Below are 19,949 nucleotides of genomic sequence, written 5' to 3'. Positions count from 1 at the left end.
AGTTCCAGACCTGATTTTGTCTTTCAGCTGTTGATAAAATCAAATTCCATTAGGGGTGTCTTGGCTTTGCTTTCTTATCTTTAGACATTTGGGGGTTTGTTTTCTACTAAATCCAATAAGAGCAACAGGATTTTTGTTCATAAATTTCTCTCTTTTTGTTGCTGTTATTCATTTGTTTTTAAAATGTTTTCTCTTTTTTTTTATTTTATTTTAAGGTTTGCATTTCAGTTGGTTGGTTGGGTGGGTTTTTTTCCTGGCATATAATCATCAAAGAGTTTTGCATGAGAAAGGTGACAGTACTTAATGAAACTCAGCACCTAAGGGCATAAGGCAGTTGTAGGTTTGTTTGTTTGTTTTTTTTTTTTATTTTTCAATCAGCACCAATCCCATAAATAATGTTCTACACTTGGTGTACGGTATAAAACTGATGTGGAGATGCCTCCTTCTCCACCTGTGAATCCTAGGTGTGGAAGTTGAAATACTGTTTCTTGTGTGTAAAAAACAAAAGAAAAGTTTTTCTTTTTGTTTTTACTTACAAAACATAGAGAATATCTTTTTTTTCCTTTTTTTTATACATACAGCAACCAGAAAGAAAGCCTATCTGAAGGTTTGTGTTTGTTTCATGATCTGTGTTTACCGTAAACAAAAATAAGGTCCCCTCTTTTACTTTTGCTTTAAGGAGCTTTAAAGTGAAGATTCATATTGTAGCAACTCATATAAGAGAGGTCCATCTCTATACCTAATACCTACAGCTGTGGGGGTGACATATTGGAGGATGTTGATAGTTCTTCTTAACCTCCTGTCTACAAAATGAGCATCCCATGCAGGGTATCTTTTTCTTGGGATGTCAATCTTAATGAGAGGCCCCTCAGGGGGGTAGGGTCGCCCAGATGGAGTAGATGGTACCATTGCTCTCACCTGGAAAACGGGCAAGCAAGTGTCAGCTGTGAGTTCCTCCTGTTGCTCCGTGACCGCTCTGGTGGGCGTAGCCTGGGCCCCCCGGTACCCAGGGGTTTGGGGTGCCATGGGCTCAACATCGGGGGGCAAAGGAATGCCCCAGAGCAGCTCGGCGCAACAGGAGCTGGCAAATATCTTAGCTCTTGGCCCCATGGGATGAAGCACACCATAATATAACAGCATCAAAGCTATCCCAGCAGCAAAGCTAAGAAAGACACAACACAGTGCTGGCACGGCATATGAGTCAGTAGTGTCAGGATCTCTGTAAAAATACCAAAGGAGCGTCAAGGCAGCGTTTTCTGTCAGCACTACCGTGTAATACGCAAACATTCGGTATCGAGTCCGCCCTTCCTTGACATTAAACCAGCAGAAAATGTACACAATCCCTACCACCATGTTGAAGAGGATCTCCTCCCACTTAGACATGCAGAAATCTGTCCCACCATGGATGATCCAGAAAGCCATGGCACACCAATGGACCACTACAAAGATCCCAAAGTAGAGCTGGAAGATGGAAGCAAAGAGAGCAAAAGAAATAACTCGGGATGAGATGGTGAAGAGGCGCCAGAAGAGATGGATGAGGGCCCCTCTGTAGCTCATACTCTTCTTGTCGTCCCTAGAGTCCCGAAGAAGCTTGTGATAGGAGGCTAGCACCCAAGCCAGGGACATCAGGGAGGCCACAGAGGACACACCTGCCGGAAGACACACAGATCCACTGAGTTAGACAGGAAGTTTGGTTGAAAACATCATCTGCTCACTAAATTATTGCATCTGAGGCAGGCTCAGTAGCCTGAAGGTTCAACTCACATCAGGTTGTCCTTACAGTCTGGAGGAGAGAAATACAGAAATATCAGTGTAGGAATTGGAAATGATGCTGCATTCAGGAGTTCTCTGACACATTATCCTTATCTTCATGAGCCACTGCCTCTGTCACCCCACCCCTACGGGGAACAGCCTGATTGTTACATCCTGATTGGATCCACAACTTTTACTCTCTGTAGAGAGGAATCTATCTTGAAATGCACCATCACAAGAGCAGGATGTCTATATTCCCTGGAACTGCATGGATTCCTTTAAATTCTAAAATACTTTTATATAAGCAACATCCCCATTGATTCTGCCTTACTCAGGAATCCCTGTTTGCCTTTGCCTTTGGGAAAAATAGGCAGGCTTTTTGTCCCCTGCAGATGAATATATAAATACAGGAAGCATCAAGACTCATCAATATCCTACATAGGGTCCCAAAACAAAGAATCTGATCCCTCTAGCAAATCCCCTGCCCTGTTTCCAGGATGGACTGAAGACCTGTATTGGAGGTAGCTCATCTCTAGCCTTGTCTCCTGGAGGAACCACAGATGCAAGTGGCAGTTGTGTCTCCAGCCCTGTCTCTTTCTGCTCCTGATGTGACCCCCTGAAGAGCCGTTGGATCTGGTCCACCCCTTGCCTTATCTGGGACCACTGAGGGTGCCTTTTCCAGCATTTAGTTGTGCCCAAAGCACTCAGACTCTGAGGACTTTTCCTATCAGTGAGGGCACAGCCTGCACGAGGTCACCCTCAGCTCCCAACTCATCCCCCTATGGCCTGACGTGGGGCAGGCACCTCATGATATTCCAAAGGGGCCTGATCTTATTCTTCATCCCTACCAACACTCAATTTCTTTTCTCCAAAGGATAAAATAGTGCCCACAGTGCAGTGGGGTTAGACTACCCCCCTTCTAGTCTAGCTGTGTGTGGAGGAAAGGTGATGGAGAAGATGGCCAGAAAGGATGGCAGACCTCCATCTCTGCCCTCACTGGAATTCTCCCAACCTGCAGGTCCACCAAAACTATGCCTTTCCATCAACTCTCAAGTCTCTCTGAACACCTTGCCTTTGGGCTCACATGTGGATTGGCATTTCAGAGTCAAATTCAAAAAAACAGCCACAAACCAGTAAGACCAGTAGCCTTATCAAAGACGGATAGGCCACCAGCTTTAGGAAAATCACATTTTTCCCCAAGTTCTAAGTCCTCAACATGAAACACTGTAAAGTAGGACTTGGGGATTCTAACCACAGAATCACAGAGTAGTTTGGGTTGGAACGGACCTCTGGAGATCATCTAGTCCAATCCCCCTGCCAAGGCAGGGTCACCTACAGCAGGTGATGCAGGAACATGTCCAGGTGAATTTTTGAATGTCTCCAGAGAGGGAGACTCCAGGACCTTCCTGGGCAGCCTGTCCAGTGCTCTGACACCCTCAGTGTAAAGAGGTTCTTCCTCATGTTGAGGTGGAACTTCTTGTTGTTTAGTTTATGGCCATTACTCCTTGTCCTGTCTCTGAACACCAATGAAAAGAGTCTGGCACCATCGTCTGACATCCCTTGGAAGTATTTGTAAGGATTGATGAGATCCCCTCTCAGTCTTCTCTTCTCTAGACTAAACAGGCACAGCTCCCACAGTCTCTCCTTATAATGGATGGAAACTTCTGAATGTGAATAGCCTCAGCCCCAAACAGATGTAGATTAGATTTATTTTTAACCTACCAGATGTGTTACATTTTCGGTACACATAATTAACAGTTTTGGAAGGCTGAGTAATGCTGAGCAATTTTTAAGTTATGTTGTGTGTATAAGTACTATTTGTTGAAGTATCTTTCAGCTCTTCAGTTTAAAAACTTTCCATGATTAGCAGAATAAAATATGTCATTTATTTTCTTATTTCAGTGCAGTTATACTGGAAACTTGTACAGCATTAGCTGTACCTGTGCACTGAAACTCAAGCAGCACAAACCCACAAGCGACAAGTGTGTCACATTGACTTAAAAAATGTTTCTGTTGGGCTCATTTATTCTAGAATAGAGAGAGGAATAAAACACACCTGAAACACCCCCCAGTATACACATAAAGGCTTTCCCCACTGTAAGGTTTTCAGTGCAGAACCCTCCACTAATCACAGCCTTTGCTGTAACTTGCACAGAGCTGAGAGTACGTGTGTTGAGTCACTCACATCGCGGTACTCTGCCTGCTGACAGTCATCTGAACATCTCCTCAAGACAACAGAGAGAGCTAGACACCCCCAGAAAGTGATTCACCCTGTCCTAAGATCCATGTGTGGGACAGGGAGAGGTTGACTCATGCTCCCAAGGTGTCTGACTCCATCCCTTGACAGAGGAGTGAGGGGATATGCGAGCACCAGCAGTCAGGCGGCATGAGTCCTACCCTTGCAAAACAGTTCATTGTCTCCTCATTTACACTAAGATCTGAGGGAGGCAATGAAGTATCTCTAGACATTTTGACATAGTTCTGCTGTGGTTTAAAAATACACAAGTCTGTGGCAAATGTGAATTTTGGCATCCTAGCGATGAGCAGGATCTGGACCTGGGAGTAAGGGGATGAGATCTGTAGGTGGATGTCAACAGGAGCTACGGAGTGATATAAAAGAATCCTCCACTACTTCTCACTGTGTTGCCACAGACATTATTCCCTGGTTATTTCATACAAACTTAAATGACACAGCACTTTTGTTATCTTGACCATGAGTTTCTCATTACTATCTTTCCCTGTGATTTCTAGCCTGTGACATTGTCACACAATTTACAATTCTCAGAGTATATGGTATAAATTATCCCTTCCTCCCTTTCTCCTCAACCCCTCCCCACACACACACTTCTCCAGACCTTATTTCTAAGCAACTATAGAGATTTCTTCAATTATAACTTGAACAGAAAGTCCTGAAAAGTTGGATCACATGAGAAGTAACTTGTTTTTTTGACTCTCACTTTTGCACATGGTGAGTGACGCACCTTCATCTAGCATGAGTAGGATTCAACTCCCTTCCAAGGTTTGTTTATCAAAGAGATGAAGTTGGGTTAAAACTAAAGTCACTTCAAAAAAACCCACTCCCACTCCTCCCACTCTGTGCTTAGTCTTGGGAGTGGAACATACCCACATGCACTACCACATGTCTGTGGGCATTCTCAAGCCAGGAGGATGCCTACTACTGTGGGGCTGGAAGCCCTGTGGCTGCATCTTTGGGATATGTATCTCACCTGCCCATAACAAGTCAGACTAGCATAGACTGGGATGGTCTTCAAACTCTCTGCAGTGGGCTGTACCACAGCCCTTGAACTTTTTCTGTCGCCTGCTAGGAAGCAATGAGTGACTCACAGGTCAAAGTCAGCACCATCAAGGAGCCAAGCCAATGTATCTTGAATGACACATCACAAGAATGAATCCCTCAGTTCCCTTTAGTAATGAGCCCTGAAGTCCTTATGGTGAGACATCTTTAACCTACATTCAGCACAGTGAGGTAGAGCTCTATAAAGTCCCATTTGGCAGATGAAGCACTAAGATTTGAAGGATTTACCCGAGGTCTGGTATAAAATCCAAGATAAAGCAGGGAATAGATGCCCTTCACATCGCAGTGCACCTTGTCAATGCATTTCAGACAGGATTCAGTTCCTACTGTAGAGACTCACTCCAGGGCGTCCATGGTTAAACAACATCTCTTACTTTACTCAACAAAGAGTGAAGGGTTCATGCAATCATCACAAGTGGGAATCCAGCAATATTTGAGATGCCTTAGGATATTCCAGACCTCCATGTGGAGCAACTTGCATACAGAAGACAAGAACATGTTTAAGCTGGGAGCTGGACTGAGGCAGGGTACTCAGGGCACCTCAAATGACATTAGATGACACTCAAAAAGTTGTTTCCTTAGTGATTATGGCAAAAGGAACCAGAGTTGTAAGAAGGATGTTTTTAGATCCTTTGGCTGTCTTGCCCATATCTCCATCGAACACAAGACGAGATTGGACTTCCCCATCATATGGAGACACCTCCATTGGAGACACCTTTGTTGAGGTGTCTGAATCTGGAGATGAATTTGTTCAGCATCTTGAACTGCCTTGATGGTGACTTCTTGCCTTGGCAATCCTGCCTTTCTCAGGGGAAGCTCATGAACAGCCCTCAGAGGTAAACACACGTGGCACAGAGGCTGTGCAATCGTAAATGGTGAAGAGAAATGGGAAAGCAGTGGGAAATAAGGCTGATATATAAAAGGTTAAATTTCTGAGAAGAATGTCTGACCAAGGAATAGATTTTCTGAGAAAGAGAAACAAGAGCTGTTGCTTTGGATCATGAAAACATGAGTGGATTTGAGTATAATGCAAGCGGTGATCTGATACCAGAGGAGAGGAGCCTGAACCACTCTGAGTTCAAGGGAAGCTCCTGAAGCTCACAGCGACAGGCTGAATTTCATCCCGGTTTGGTTTTCATCCTCTAGTTCTTACTGACGGTCCAGAAAAAGAAAAGGTCATCTCAGATATGTAATGAGGCTCTTTGAAAAATCCACATCCACAGGAAAGAATCAAAACAATGACTCCCCTTAAATCGCCATTGTTGGTTTTAAAGCCCAGGAATAAAAACAGTGCATGGAAAGCTATCCCTCTCTGTCTGGCCTATTCCTGCTATGCAATTATACATGGTTTGACAACTAGTCTAATAAAAGCTGTAGAAAAATCACACACACACACACAAATGAATATTTAAAATGAACTATATATCTGGTTTTGCCTTACTTGCAGTGTTGTTCAGCTGAGGAGAGAGGTTTTCACTAGGGGTATGTACAGTTTTCATCACAAATCCAGCTTCAGGTTGTTGGCTGTAAGTAATTGGAATGCAGTTGCTGTAGCATATTCCCTAAGTATTTCCTGTGGTGCCTGTCCCTTTAAAGTTGAAAATGATGCCTAAACAGTGCTCTATTTCTTTTTTGACATTAATTCTCCTTAAGACTCTACTAAAACAAAATGGGAAGATACCAACATTTCTCCTGGGTGAGCTGGACAGCAAATATTCAGTGTGACACAAAACCCTCCATCAACTCCTGCACAGAGGCAGCACTTTCTTAATGCCAAGTGCCACATCTCAGTTCCTCCCCATCCCTCGCTGCCTGCTCAGGCCTCTGTGCTGTGAACCCTGTTATCGTGTTTTCCCCTTTGGGTGGCACGTTCCTCCCTGAAGCTCAGTATGAGCTGAGGAACAGGCTTTCATTTTGATGCACTCAGAGTGAAAATGCATTTAGATACAACAGAGCTCGAGCCAAATCCCGCTTTTGTAATAACAGTACCTAAAAGTCACTCCTCCTGATTTTTTTATCTGGTTTTATTCATTTGCATTAGAGTAAAAGGGGTCAGAATCAGACTCCAGGTCTGATTTTCATTGTTTCCTGCTGGATTTTGATGCTTGATCTTTCTTTCTTCTTTCCTTTCAGAAGACGGAATGACTTTTGTCTTCTTTTCTTCATTTTCCCTCTTTTTTTTCCCTTTGAACAAGTTAAAATATGAATCATTACAAGTATACAAATAATAAAGGGCTGCATAGACCATTTTATAATTTGTTTTCCACATAGGATTTCAGGACACTTCCTTTACCAGTTTCTCCAGTGTGCCACCAGTCCATTATGGCAATGAGCACTGTGCCACCTACAGTGAACATCACTTCTAAGTCTGACCCAGGAATGGCCTCCTCACATCTATGTGACACCTCCATACTCTGCTCAGAGCTGGAGTGACCAGCAGGGATGAGAAGCCAAAGCCTGACATTGGCAAGAGCTGTTACACTGGTGTCCTGTCTTTTGCTCTACTCTCATGGAAAATATTTTGGTTTCATTGGGCAAAGGGTGAGTTTCAAATCATCATCATCGGTGCTTTGCTAGGGAGCTCTTCAAGGCCTTCCTCCAAGAAGCAACCCAGTCCTGTGCTCCCCAGGACCCAACTCCTGAAGGACATGGTGTCATGAGCTCATAAAAAATAGAAAACTGCCGGTGACTAGGAAAGGCAGGAAACAAGTAACTTACTTCATGGACCAATCTCCAGGTAAGTCTGGATAACCAGAAGGTCTTCTTCCACTGAATCTCACTGGGACTTCCTGACATAAGGCTTGCATTCAGCTTCTATACAGGACAGTCCATGTCCAAACTAGCACAAGGAGGGCTCTTCAGTGTTATGCCAGAGGAACATCCACATTCCCAAACCTTTCATCATGACAAAGTCTATAGCAAGGCAACATCAGCACAGCTTGCCCACATGGAGAGTTGCCCTCCCACCCCTTGGCAGTTAAAGGCTGGCTTATGTCCTGAAATGTTGCTTCCTAAAACCTTTTCCTTTTGCTAAATTGAGATTTCCTCACTGACCCCAGAGATGCTGAATCCCTTTTTAGTTCCTCCCCCCAGCCTTCGTCTTAGCACTGCCTTGAGGAACCGAGGTCCATGGGTTCACTAGGGATTGTGTTTCAAAAGGACGTGCTTTCTTCCCCTTTCATCCTGCTGCCTTTCAGCTCTCCCCAATGCCCCTTTTTCTCTGCTGCTGGAAGAGGTGACCAGCCACATTTTTCTGATCTGTGCTCTCATTATCTAGGCTGTTTCTGTCATGTCTCCTCCTATTCATCTTCTCTGTGAACTCAGGCACTGCCAAACCAGCTCAGGCCCTGCGGCCATCTAGTCTTGTATCTTCTCCTGGATGCAAGCCAGTGACTGATCCTTCTGCAGGAGGCACGAGCACCCCAGGCCAAGCAGAAATGGGCTAATCTGCCCTTTGTTTGGGATTGTCCTTGAATACTCTCAGCAGAGTGTCAAATCTCCTGTTGAAAATGTTGGCTATCACCCACCACATCAGGATTGGCAAAGTTTCCCCATCCTGTTTTAAAACACTCTTAACGAAGACCTTCCATGCATCATGTGCCTCAGTGTTTTTCTCACTCAAGGAATGCTGTCTGAGACATGGGATTAGTTGCACTCTGGAAATGCCTCTCTGTCTTTTCATTGACCCTTCCTGGCGTGTGGATTATAGAATCATAGAATGGTTTGGTTAGAAGGGAGCTTAAAGATCATCTCATTCCACTCCCTGCCATAAGCAGGGGCACATTCCACTAGATTACACTGCTCCAAGCGCTGTTCAACCTGGCCTCAAACACTTCCAGGGATGGGGATCAAACCGAAATGACCAGACAAGAAGAATGGGTAAGATGGAAAGTAGGTAGCAGTGGTTTGACATCTACCAACTCCCCACAAGAGCTCAGGGGAGAGCCTTGAGTCCAGAAAGGTAAAGAGAGGAGAAGGTAGACTGGGGAAACCTCTTTCTTGGCACCAAGATGAGCAGAGTAGTTCTCATCAATCCCACAGAGCAGAAGTTGATGGATCCAACATAACGGGCAAATTCAACATAATGATTTTATACCCCTGAAGACCAAGTAGGTAAAACAACCCCCCAGCACCCTCCTGATGAGAGAAGGGCACCATGATTGGTCAGAGGGACATATTCAAGTTGCATTTCCTTGAACTTCCAGACAGCCTTATCACCATCCTCAAGAAAGTGATAGCAGAAAGGCAATATCCCCCCGCTGCATCACTGAGAAGAAGGCTAGTCTCAACTTGTGTGTACACACACAGTCCTCATCAGCATGAAAGTCTACTATTTGCTTTCCATAATACCCTTGCCCCTTTCGTGGGATGCTGACTGCAGGTATTTCAGGTTTTACCTACTCATGTAGGCAAAAACCCTGCTGACACCTGTGGCAGAGCTGAAACATTTCTGGTAGGACTCAGCTGAAATGTCAGTCCCTGTATGTGCACAGATCTTCAAACAAGCCTCATCTCACTTGGCTAACCAACATCTTTGATTCTGTATAGCAGTTCACCACTACATAACAGCACACAACAAACAGCAGAGAAGAGAAGGACAACGTGAACCCAGGCCTGGAGAGAACCTGGGTCACTGTGGTGACATATGAACCAGCAAATGAGAAACAGACCCAGGACCATTTGCTGACCCTGAACACAGCTAGCAGAGTCTGTCATGTCCATACTATTAAACTCTCTCAGTAGCTGTATCCAATCTGTCTTATGAGAATGATTCCTGGACTATGTGAATCCATTTTCTTATACCTTCACAAACACACTTTACAGAGGGAACAATGCATGGCAGGTGTCTAAGAGCACTCAGGAATTTGGGGTGAGTTTGGTGAATAGTTTCAGTCTTGAAGCTGGAGGCAATCATGGAGTGGGGGCACACATACACGACAACACTAGTCTTACTTTTGGAGCTCCTGTTGATGCGACATTAATTATTGTGAGATTATTTATAGCATCAAGCTATTTATTTTGAAACATCTCTTCCATTTTGAAACTTTCTCTAAATTTTAGGAAGATGCAAAGAAAAGAATTCACTGTCTCCCTCTCATTGAAAGCAGATTGTCCCACTTCAGTGGATGCTATTTTGAGGGTGTTGTTACAGAACAGTTCTTTCCTTTGTGATTTTTGGCTGGTGAACCAGAAATCTCATTAATCTTACTGATGGTGTTGTTGATGTCAGTGTGGGTCTACATTTGACAGTGTTTCCAACTAGAGTAGCTGCTGTTATCACTTATATTGGGGTTCATGTAGCCCAGTAACTCACACCTCAGCAGTGAGGACTCAGGCTGTCTACACAAGTGAGAGTATCTCTCCAGGATCTTCCCACCGTGTCCAGATGAATCTTTTGCCAGTGCATCCTTCAAAGGACATGAATCTCAGGAATCTCTGAATCTCATGTGGGCAGGGGCAGCATTGAAGTTGATAGAGCCACTGAGATCCAACAACTCTCTGCATCTCTGTCTTCTAATTCAGCACATACAGAAACAAGAGATGGTCTGGTCTGAGCCTGGTCTAAATTTCTGCAGGTATCAATCACCTAGGCTAATTCTGCATTAGAAATGTGCTTGGAAAGCAGCAGGCAGGATTTCCCAGGCACAGTTGAGGTTGTTTGGAAATAGAGCATGAGAACTCTTATACATGTCTATTTTTGTCAAAAGCTGTATGAATTGCCACTCTATTCAGGCCGAGATACCCTCTGCACAGTCATCACTGCAATTATAAAGCCTTTTAGTTAAATCCCTGTTAATCTGAATGATTTTAACCACTGCCTCAGAATCACACTGAAAAAGAGCCCCCACCTGAATCCATGAAAGTGAACAGCCACAGACAAGAGGATGTGAAGCTCCTGGAGAGACCTCAAGAGATTTCACTAGAAATGCTCCACCAGGATGTCCTGACAACACCTCCAGCAAGGACAGGATTTAAATCTATGCAAGCAGAGCAAAATCCCTCTTTGTAGGCAGTGTTACAGGGCAGCGGAATCTATCACAGAAAGCTGGTTCAACCTGAAAGGAACATACCCAGGAGAGAAGTGTACAAGTCATCTCTAGAGACTTCCACTGCTATTTCTTGGTCTACTTTCTGGTTCCTCTCATGCTCTGGCTCCTCATTTCAGAAATCATAGTAGCCTGAGCAGAGACTTGTACTTACACAGACACCAGCATGGCTCAGAGGCATCTAAATCTTACCAAGCACCTGAGATGGGAAAGAAGTCAACCTAAGATTCCTTTACAGTTGAAATGGAGAGCTAAGCACCACCATTAGCATGGATCTACCATGGATCTCTAGAGACTGAAGTCACCCAAGTGTGAGTGTGCTGCTCTTGTAGCCCCTTGGTTAGATGTGCACATTTGTGTGGCTGTTGATTGCTGAGATACAGATTTGTCCCTCTGCTATTTAAAATAGTCTTTCTCAGCGCAACAGGAGGAAAGAACTTGAACATATGATTATTTTAACTGGGAAGAATGAGATGGCAAAATCCAAGAGGAGTTAGTCTTGAAGGAAAAATCATATTGCACATTCAACAGTTGCTTCTCTGTGAAGGGCACTTTAGGTACAACTTTTAGTGGCCAGTTCTTTGCTAAGATTCTTGAGCATACTGAATCCAGCAGAGTATATATCCTGCAAGCATCATAACAAACCTCCTCTACTGAGATTTTTCAGACCTAATGATATTTGAACTCTATCATTAGGAACATTTAGAAGAGAAACACACATTATGGAACTACTAGAATGTACTGAAAGAGGGGGGAAACCCCTTTTCTAAGGAAAACAACACATGGCTCCATTTAGAATCAAATCTTTTCCCACCAGTTTCTATGTTCTGAGTAGGGATAGTTGGCATGAAACAATTCAACTCTACAAACACATACATATGTGCATTTTAACACTGTGCCTTTGAGATTTGTTGCAGTATCTCTGTCCTGTCATTCTTTTTTTTAAATTCAGGTGAGAACTACAGCCATTGAGAAGAATTTAAATCTACCTTGCAGTAGTTGATAGGATACTGTAATCTTGCAAGTGGGAATAAATACTCTGAAAAATAGGGTAGCAGCTCATCAGTGCTGGAAAGGAAAACCCAAGGAGTCCTGCTGTCTGCTTGAGAGCAGCCATGAGAATCTCTTTTTCCTTAGCACAGGTCTGGGACAGCTTTTGAACCTGGTACCCTCTCCTGAGAGATCAGCAACTAAGCAAAGCCTAATTCTGTTGACTGCTACATCCATTCTGTCTCAGCCTCCAAAGCAGGAAGGCCCAGTCCAGAGTGCTTGATGGGAATCGTTCTTGGCCTGTGATGTCACCTGAGTCAAGCATGGGAATTGTTTGGGTTGGTGCTAGCTGCTCGGAGCTAAAAATGTGCCAAGGACTGTGCTGATAATTGAACCACGTGGATGACCGAGTTCTGGTGGCTGTGCTCATGTTCTGATGTGTTTCAGTTTATTAGCATAGACGAAACCCAACAGACTTGTCACCAGATTGGGGAAGCAACATCTTCTGCCAGGGCTTAGTGAAAGAACATGAGCTGCTATAAACACAGCTCCCACAGCCAATTCCTTGGAGACGAGACAACGTCAAGGCAATGTTTCAAACAGTCTGTGACAGCACCAACCATGGATCCTGCAAACCACCTTTGGTTAATGGTTTGGCCTGGACACAGAAAGTCTGCAGGCCATTAGAGAAATAACTTCATTCCAATTCTGGAAATGCTTTTGACCTGATGGGGGAGAGGAAGGAAGCCCAGCTTGGTTCAGACTCACTGGCCATGGTCTTCATTCTGTGTGTTTAGAGATGTGTCAGCAGTGCACACTTTGCTAACCTCATGGTTTATAAACCTTTGTTATTGTGTAGGAGGCCATTAGTGGAATTACCTCAGCATAATTCCAGGGGAGGGGACTGGTGTCCTGAAAAGAAGGAGCATCTCAACACTGCTGGAGAGTACACAGGGCTGGCATCAATAAAGCAAGTCTGGCAGAGCATTTCTGTGAGGGGGAGTGACAAAGTGACAAAAACGGATGTGGTGCAGCTGGTGCTGTCTCGCAGTGGGGTTGCTGAAGGCATCAGGGACGCTGATTTCCAAGGATAACAGCAGGAACCTGTTTCTTCCTCTTCTTCCCATGCTTTGCACACCCTGCAAGATCTAAGTGATGTGTAGCAGTCAGAACTCAACGACATGCCAGCGACCACCTGTTAACTCATGCTCATCCTGGCTTGACTCCTGGATCTTTTCACCTTCTCTGGTGTGTACAGGATGGAGTATGGAGTCCAGGCTGCCTCTTCCACAGATTAATGAACATCACTTTCCCCAAGGACAGGCTGATATCATGGAATCATAGAATCACAGAATTGTCGGGGTTGGAATAGACCTTACAGATCATCTAGTCCCAGCTCTCCCTGCCATGGGCAGGGACACCTCCCCACTAGACCAGGTTGCTCAAGGCCTCATCCAGCCTGGCTCTGAACACTGCCAGGGTTGGGGCAGCCACAACCTCCCTGGGCAACAAGTGCCAGTGTCAAGCCACAGATCAGACGACACATCATTCCCCAACTGCAAACCTCTGTTTGCACCTTAATGTATATCAGATATGGACTCCTGTACTATGGATACAGCCATGCCTGGTGGATATCCCCTGCCAGTGATGGTCCATGTGAAGACTTGGATGTACCGAGGGCATTGAGAACACGAGATAGGACAAAAGTCAGTTCAGGAGATTTCTACTGACTCAGTGAATCTGCTGCACTCCCAGACTCAGGACTGTCACCCCAAGCTAATCATAAAATAACAATGAATAGTTGCTGAAGAAAGAAAATTCTTCAATACTCAGGGATTTTGAGTTGCATCAGCCTGAACTACTTCACATCCATCAGGAGTAGAAGCACAGAGTAGTTCCTGCTCAGCACCCACCTGGCATCTTCTCTATAATTTTTTCCACATCCCAGTGCCTATGTGTTCTCTGTTTATCCAGAGGTAGCATGGTCTCCTAGATGCCTGATGTGAACCCCATAGCTGCACACCAGAGCAACCTGAAGACAAAAAGAGTTGAATTTCCATGCATTTCATTAGCCAATTGCACTGCACGGTGCAGACACTTTTTCCTGTGCTCTGATCACAAACCTCCAAGAAAGCCTGCAGCATGAAATTACCCCCAAAAAGCATTAATTTCCTGCCTGGAATCTGCTTTACATCAACTCCCCAGGAGCCTGCAGCATAGAGATCCTCTTCAATACAGGCTGAACTCAAACCTCTCTCTCCATGCCTCAGTTTCCCACCTGGTCTGCAGCTCCTGGGAATAGCATGAGCTAATGCTTGTGTAGTGCTCTGATGATGTAACCCCTTCCCAGTGATTACCACAGTCTTACAAGGCCTAAAATTGGCAGCACTGGCTACCTGCCAGTGCTGTCCCGTGAATGGTGACTCATCTTTATTGGCTGTGGCATGTTCTGTGTGTGATGGTGGCACATGGTACGGAACAGAAGGGGTTTTTATCAGCACTCCAAAAATAAGAGCGAGAGATATGGCAAGGTGGTGGACAGAGAAGCTGCAGGTGGGGATGGGCTAAGGGATGACGTACCTCTTTGGGATGACTCCAAAGCACATTGGAAAAAAAAAAAAAGCTGTCACTGGCTTCAAAGGCTCCTGGATCCAATCATTCCCCACCGCGCGGGACAATACGGCTGATGATAGGGCAAGCTTTCCCATGCCAGAGTGCCTCAGGCTTGGCCTGCTCTCAGCATGCCAGAGCAAGACATCCTCAGTGCCCACTGCCAACTGTGGAGATGGCTTTTTGATGCTGCTGGGAATTGGCTGGAGACCAGTGACTCGTTTCAAACAGGGCACCAAATTGCTATCTGTCATCCGGCTTTGGTGAGAAGGAGGGGAAGGCAGGAACGGAGCCATATGCCCCAGTCTGGCAAAGCACTTGAGTCATATGAGTGGCCTCCCAGGCGAGCTGCTTATGTGTTCAGAGCTATCTGAGCTCTTTGTGAGGTGCCTTCTTGGTCTGCTGATGAATATTTAAAGGGAAACTGGTGGAATCAGGACAAACTTTCCAGGCAGATTACCCCAGTTCCTCCCTGCCAAGCCCCTTCAGCAAGCATATGACTGGTGGGGTCCCTTGCCCACATGGCAATGAGCAACTGCTTTTCTGCTCATGCCTCTTCTGCCACAGGAAACCAGGGCTGGGTGATGGACATCTCCAATTTCCTTTACTCCCCAAAGAATGTCATGAGAGAAAAGAAAAAGGAATATGCCTTCAACCTCATAGCAAAATTTTAGTATCTTTATTTCCTCATGATCTGTCTCAGAGCCCAAACCAAAGCCCAGAGTGTGATTCTGGTCGACCTTGTCCTTACTCCATGTCCTGTGAATGAGGAGTCTCTGAGGGAAAGACTCTTTTAGTCACACATTGTAGTTTTACTGATGAATCTTAGGAAAAATACACTGGTCAGAAAGGGAAAAAGACTCCTGCATCTGGAGGAAGAGGATTTTGTTTGGATCATACCTATCCCAAACAGAGTCTGCAAATGCAAAGTTGATCTTTTTTTTGCACTGAGCCCTGTGGAATCTGATGCCTGTGTAGAAAGAGTGACCCACAGTTCATTTATGATGAGAAGCTGGTTACAGAACTCTCCACAAATGGGGACAATCTTGTGTTGTGAGGTCACAGAGATTGAGTTTGGGGTTTTGGATTCATGTTTGAGCACCATTGGAATGTATATATTTAGTTACACCCAAACATAAAGACACCTGTGGAAAACAAGTAACAACAGCTCACAGCAAGCACTTCTCCCTACACATGCTTTTCCATGCAGCATGGCATCTTCCACCCATAGCCCTCTGTGGCTGTATCTCTACTAAGAATTAAGTGTTTATTTGCTGGGATTGTTCTCCAGCCTGGCATGCTGTAGCCCCATCCATATCCCATCTTCTACCACTCAAAGTTGGCCATGTCCAACTGCCTGCTGGGAATGGTCCCTGCTCTGTGTTTGCTCCCAAGCAGTCCCTGGGGATTGTTTGGCTCAGAATTAGCTGGTCCAAACTAAAACCATGTCAAGTCTGTTTTAACAGGGAAACAGTGGTGATGATGCATGTCTATTGCTGGTGGCATTTCTGCTGGACTCTCCAATGGACATACCTGCTTGGCTCAGGCAAGCATCAAGGATCTTGCACTAACTTCTTGAGCTCCATGAAGGATAGAAGTGATGAAAGAAGAAATTTCAAATATAATGAGTCTCTTCACCACTTTCAGTGCAGACGTGGGAATTTTAGGCTTTTCACTTATGTTCAGGCTAGTATTGATGACATTTGAAAATCACATCTTTGAGCAAGTAAAAGCTGAAAACTCCCTTTCTAACTCAGTTGTCCCAGATAAAAAGTTTACTTTGATCCTTGGGGTCTGAGTAAGAAGTAATCCATTGCTGTGTAATCCTTTAGAGATGACCTTGGTTTCAGATCTCAAACCATTCCTCAACAAGTTGTGGTGCCTTGAGATATTCCCTGTCTTGTAAATATATCCTATGAACATAGCAGGACATTTCAGACCATAGGCAGCTCACAGAACAACCATTATTCACAGCATATTTTATTGGTTAACTATCTGCCTGTCAAGGGGGGGAAATTAACTGAGAAATTTATCTCCACATTAGACTTAACTCATTATCACTCACACAGGAATCCTCTAACTTAAGTGGAGGAGAGTTTAACTTGAGGTTGACTCATCCCAAACTCACTCAGCTTGATAGGGAATGGCTCCTCTGGGCAGGGAGGACAATATCTAACCTACTGCTTGTCCTTCAATTCCCTGCAAATACCACTTAAGTCTAAACTAAGTGACAGGGGAAAGCATCTTTGTGTGCCCCTGCAAAAAAAAACAAGTACTGGTCATAAATGGTCCCCAGATATGGTACAGAAAGAGTGAGGATATGATAAAAGTAGGACTTTGCTTTGGGATGGACAAGACGATTTGCCAACTCCACCAGGATAACTCTTCAGCCAATACACATCTAAAACCCCTTTTAGCGCCTAATTTCTATCACTCTGCTTAAAAGAATGACTCCCCAAAACCCCTGAAGTTATGCCTTTCTTTAAATATGTGGGCAACTTCAGCCAACTTACTGCAGGCTGTGTAGAGTGCGGACTTTGCTTTGGGATGGACAAGACGATTTGCCAACTCCACCAGGATAACTCTTCAGCCAATACACATCTAAAACCCCTTTTAGCGCCTAATTTCTATCACTCTGCTTAAAAGAATGACTCCCCAAAACCCCTGAAGTTATGCCTTTCTTTAAATATGTGGGCAACTTCAGCCAACTTACTGCAGGCTGTGTAGAGTGCACTTGCAAGAATTTTTTTGCAGGACTTTGCAAAATGAAGGCTTACACTGCAAATCTCTTTCAGATCAACAGTAGAGTTATAGAGGAGGTGGGCACAGCATCAGTGGATAGATGTGACTTGTTTTGGGGAGAGACCCTGTGCTGAAATCTGCAGCCTCATGCAGGCAGATTCCCAGGGAAAGCTTTGTGTAAGGAACTTGTGACGTGAGTGGAAGGATGTTAGAGCTTCTGCTAAATCTCATTAAGCCTTAAAGTAGCCACATGAAAAAATTTAAGTGAAAGCAAACCTCTTTAAGAGGAGATATATGCCAAAAAACAGGAATCCTTCTCACCTCACTGACTGCCTAGAGGATGGGTGTCACCTTTAAGCTAGTTATATCTGCTCCTTCCCATTCAGCGCAGAGAAAACGGTGCCTCTGTGGGGTGAAGTGGGTTAAGGATGGTTTGTTCTGCAAGAAGTGAGGGGGATTATCTGCTAGGAGTGATTATGAAATGAGGATCTGGGTTGCTGGGCTTTTTGGTTGTTGTTAAGATCATGTTTCCCCCTGCAAATATTTAAATCAGGGGAAGTCCTCTGGCCAGTGTTGTCCAGGAGTCTCAGAGACAGACACCCTTTCATTCCATCTTATCCTAAATCTTGGAGAGAGTACAGGTGAGTAAGGGGCAGGGCTGCATCCTCTCCAGCATCCCATCACCTCCTTTAGCCTAACCTTAAGAAAAGGTATAAATGCATCATCTAGCTTCTGGAACAAGGTGCTGCTGGAGGGTGAGTATCTCATCCCACATCCTTCATCTGTTCTGGACATGGGCTGATCCACGTTTTGGAGGCATTGTTCCACTCTCACCTTCTGTTGACTCTGTTTTGGACCCATACAGCTGTGGTTATAGCAGATAAATCACTCAAAAAGGACCTGCCCACCAACACCAGCTCCTTCCATATGGATATTCAGGAGCAGATGTGGACCCATTTACCCCATTTGCCCCAGCAGAAAGTATTCCAGCTCAGGCTCTGACCCTTCCAGGTCAGACCCGCTCACCTGATGGAGTACACTGAGTTCTTACCTCTATTCTCTCTGTGCTATTTTCTGTTCTTCCTGAGGCAACGGCAGCCAAGCTGGGATCTGGTCTGCCTTGTGCTAGGGATATGATACAGGAATGAATCCTGACCTTCATGAAATCCCAAGGGTGCTCTCCTAGGCTTTACTGAGGCTGTGTCTTGACCTCAAATTCCTGCTCCAGCACTTCTGCTGCTGGTGGAGATGCTAACTCTTGGGTCAAACTGCTCTGTTCTTTCAGTGCTGAAGGAGCAACAAACAGGATCCACCCAACCCCTTCAAACAGGTTGTTTTCAGGATAAAATAGTTCTTGCAAGGCATAATGATACTTTTCTTTCCTTCATCCACCCAATAGGTAAGATAACTAGGAAATTAAGCATTAGCCTGATGGTATCCCTGGCTACTAGTCCTCACAAGATCAGTCCTCTCTGCCACCATGCTCTGGAGGAGATGCTCTGGGTTTGAGTAAAGACCTCCAGTATATTCACTCTTCTTACTTCAACAGCTCTCTTAACATGTGAACTAGGAGTAAAAAGCAAAGCCTCCAGATAGCCACTCCAATAACTCCCTTTTTAAAGCTCCTGAAACAGAAGAAGACATGAGCTGACCCATTTGGGGAAAACTGGAGCCTGGCTTGGCTTCCTGCACTGGGCTTGGTATTGCAACCTTAAGAGCAGGGAGGATTGGGTCTTGGAGGAGGGATGTATGCCATAGGAAAAGGTAAATCGACCTTGCTCTGGCACTAAATGAATCCATAAGAGCCTCTGTGAAGCATATGGAAGTAGCTGGAATCTGGACACATTAGCAGGGGCTGTACCTGGATTTATAAGCCCTGCTGTGGGCCATTTTGCCAGCATGCATCCCTCAGGGATGCAGCTGATGCTGCTCCTGTTTAAAGGCAGAACTGGCCTCTTCCTGTGCCAGCCACACTCTCGTAGACATCATGAGCCAGGAGAGACTTGATTTGATTTTTAAACACACTGCTTTCCTAACAATATCCATCTTCCTTTGGTTTCTGCCTGCTTTAAGGGAAATCTTTAATGCTCCCTTTCATAACAGCTCCTCTCAGCATTTAATTTCCTTTCGTATAATTATGTACTGGCCGGGAGGAGGAGGAGGAGGAGGAAGAGGAAGACAGAACTGGCATGGAGGTGCACTAGGAACCCTTGCACCTGAGTGCAGGAGCGCTGAGCAAGCTCTGCTGCTCACATCCATCAGCATCGCAGCCCCGAGATGCGCGACCGCATCCCTTGCACGGGCGGGGAGGGAGGCAGGGAGAGGATGCGCTGGGCACCCGGAGAGCTCGGCTGCTGGAGCGTGGCAGGCGAAGAGCCCTCCAGGGCTCGGGAAGGCAGGCGGGGACGTGCACTGCCTTGGAAGAGAGCGCAGCCGGCTCGGCGTGGTGGAGGAGCGGAGGAGCTGCAAAGCTGAAGACGGGAGGGGGTTGG

At 45.2% G+C, this 19,949-nt stretch overlaps 1 protein-coding gene across 1 annotated transcript in view; it reads right to left on the bottom strand.

The window, feature by feature from the left end:
* Positions 1 to 374: 374 nt before the first annotated feature.
* The window catches only part of XKR6 (XK, Kell blood group complex subunit-related family, member 6), a 21,263-nt gene continuing 1,688 nt past the window's right edge, over positions 375 to 19,949 (bottom strand). Inside the window, exon 2 of the mRNA XM_009075854.1 lies at positions 375 to 1,649. Coding sequence (XP_009074102.1) covers positions 685 to 1,649 — 965 coding nt within the window. The 3' untranslated portion in view covers positions 375 to 684. The remainder of the gene's footprint in view (positions 1,650 to 19,949) is intronic.

Source organism: Acanthisitta chloris, unplaced genomic scaffold, assembly GCF_000695815.1.
Source record: "Acanthisitta chloris isolate BGI_N310 unplaced genomic scaffold, ASM69581v1 scaffold2520, whole genome shotgun sequence".
NCBI lineage: Eukaryota > Metazoa > Chordata > Aves > Passeriformes > Acanthisittidae > Acanthisitta > Acanthisitta chloris.
The sequence above is the reverse complement of the archived record's forward strand: the minus strand, read 5'-3'. Positions and strand labels throughout refer to the sequence as shown.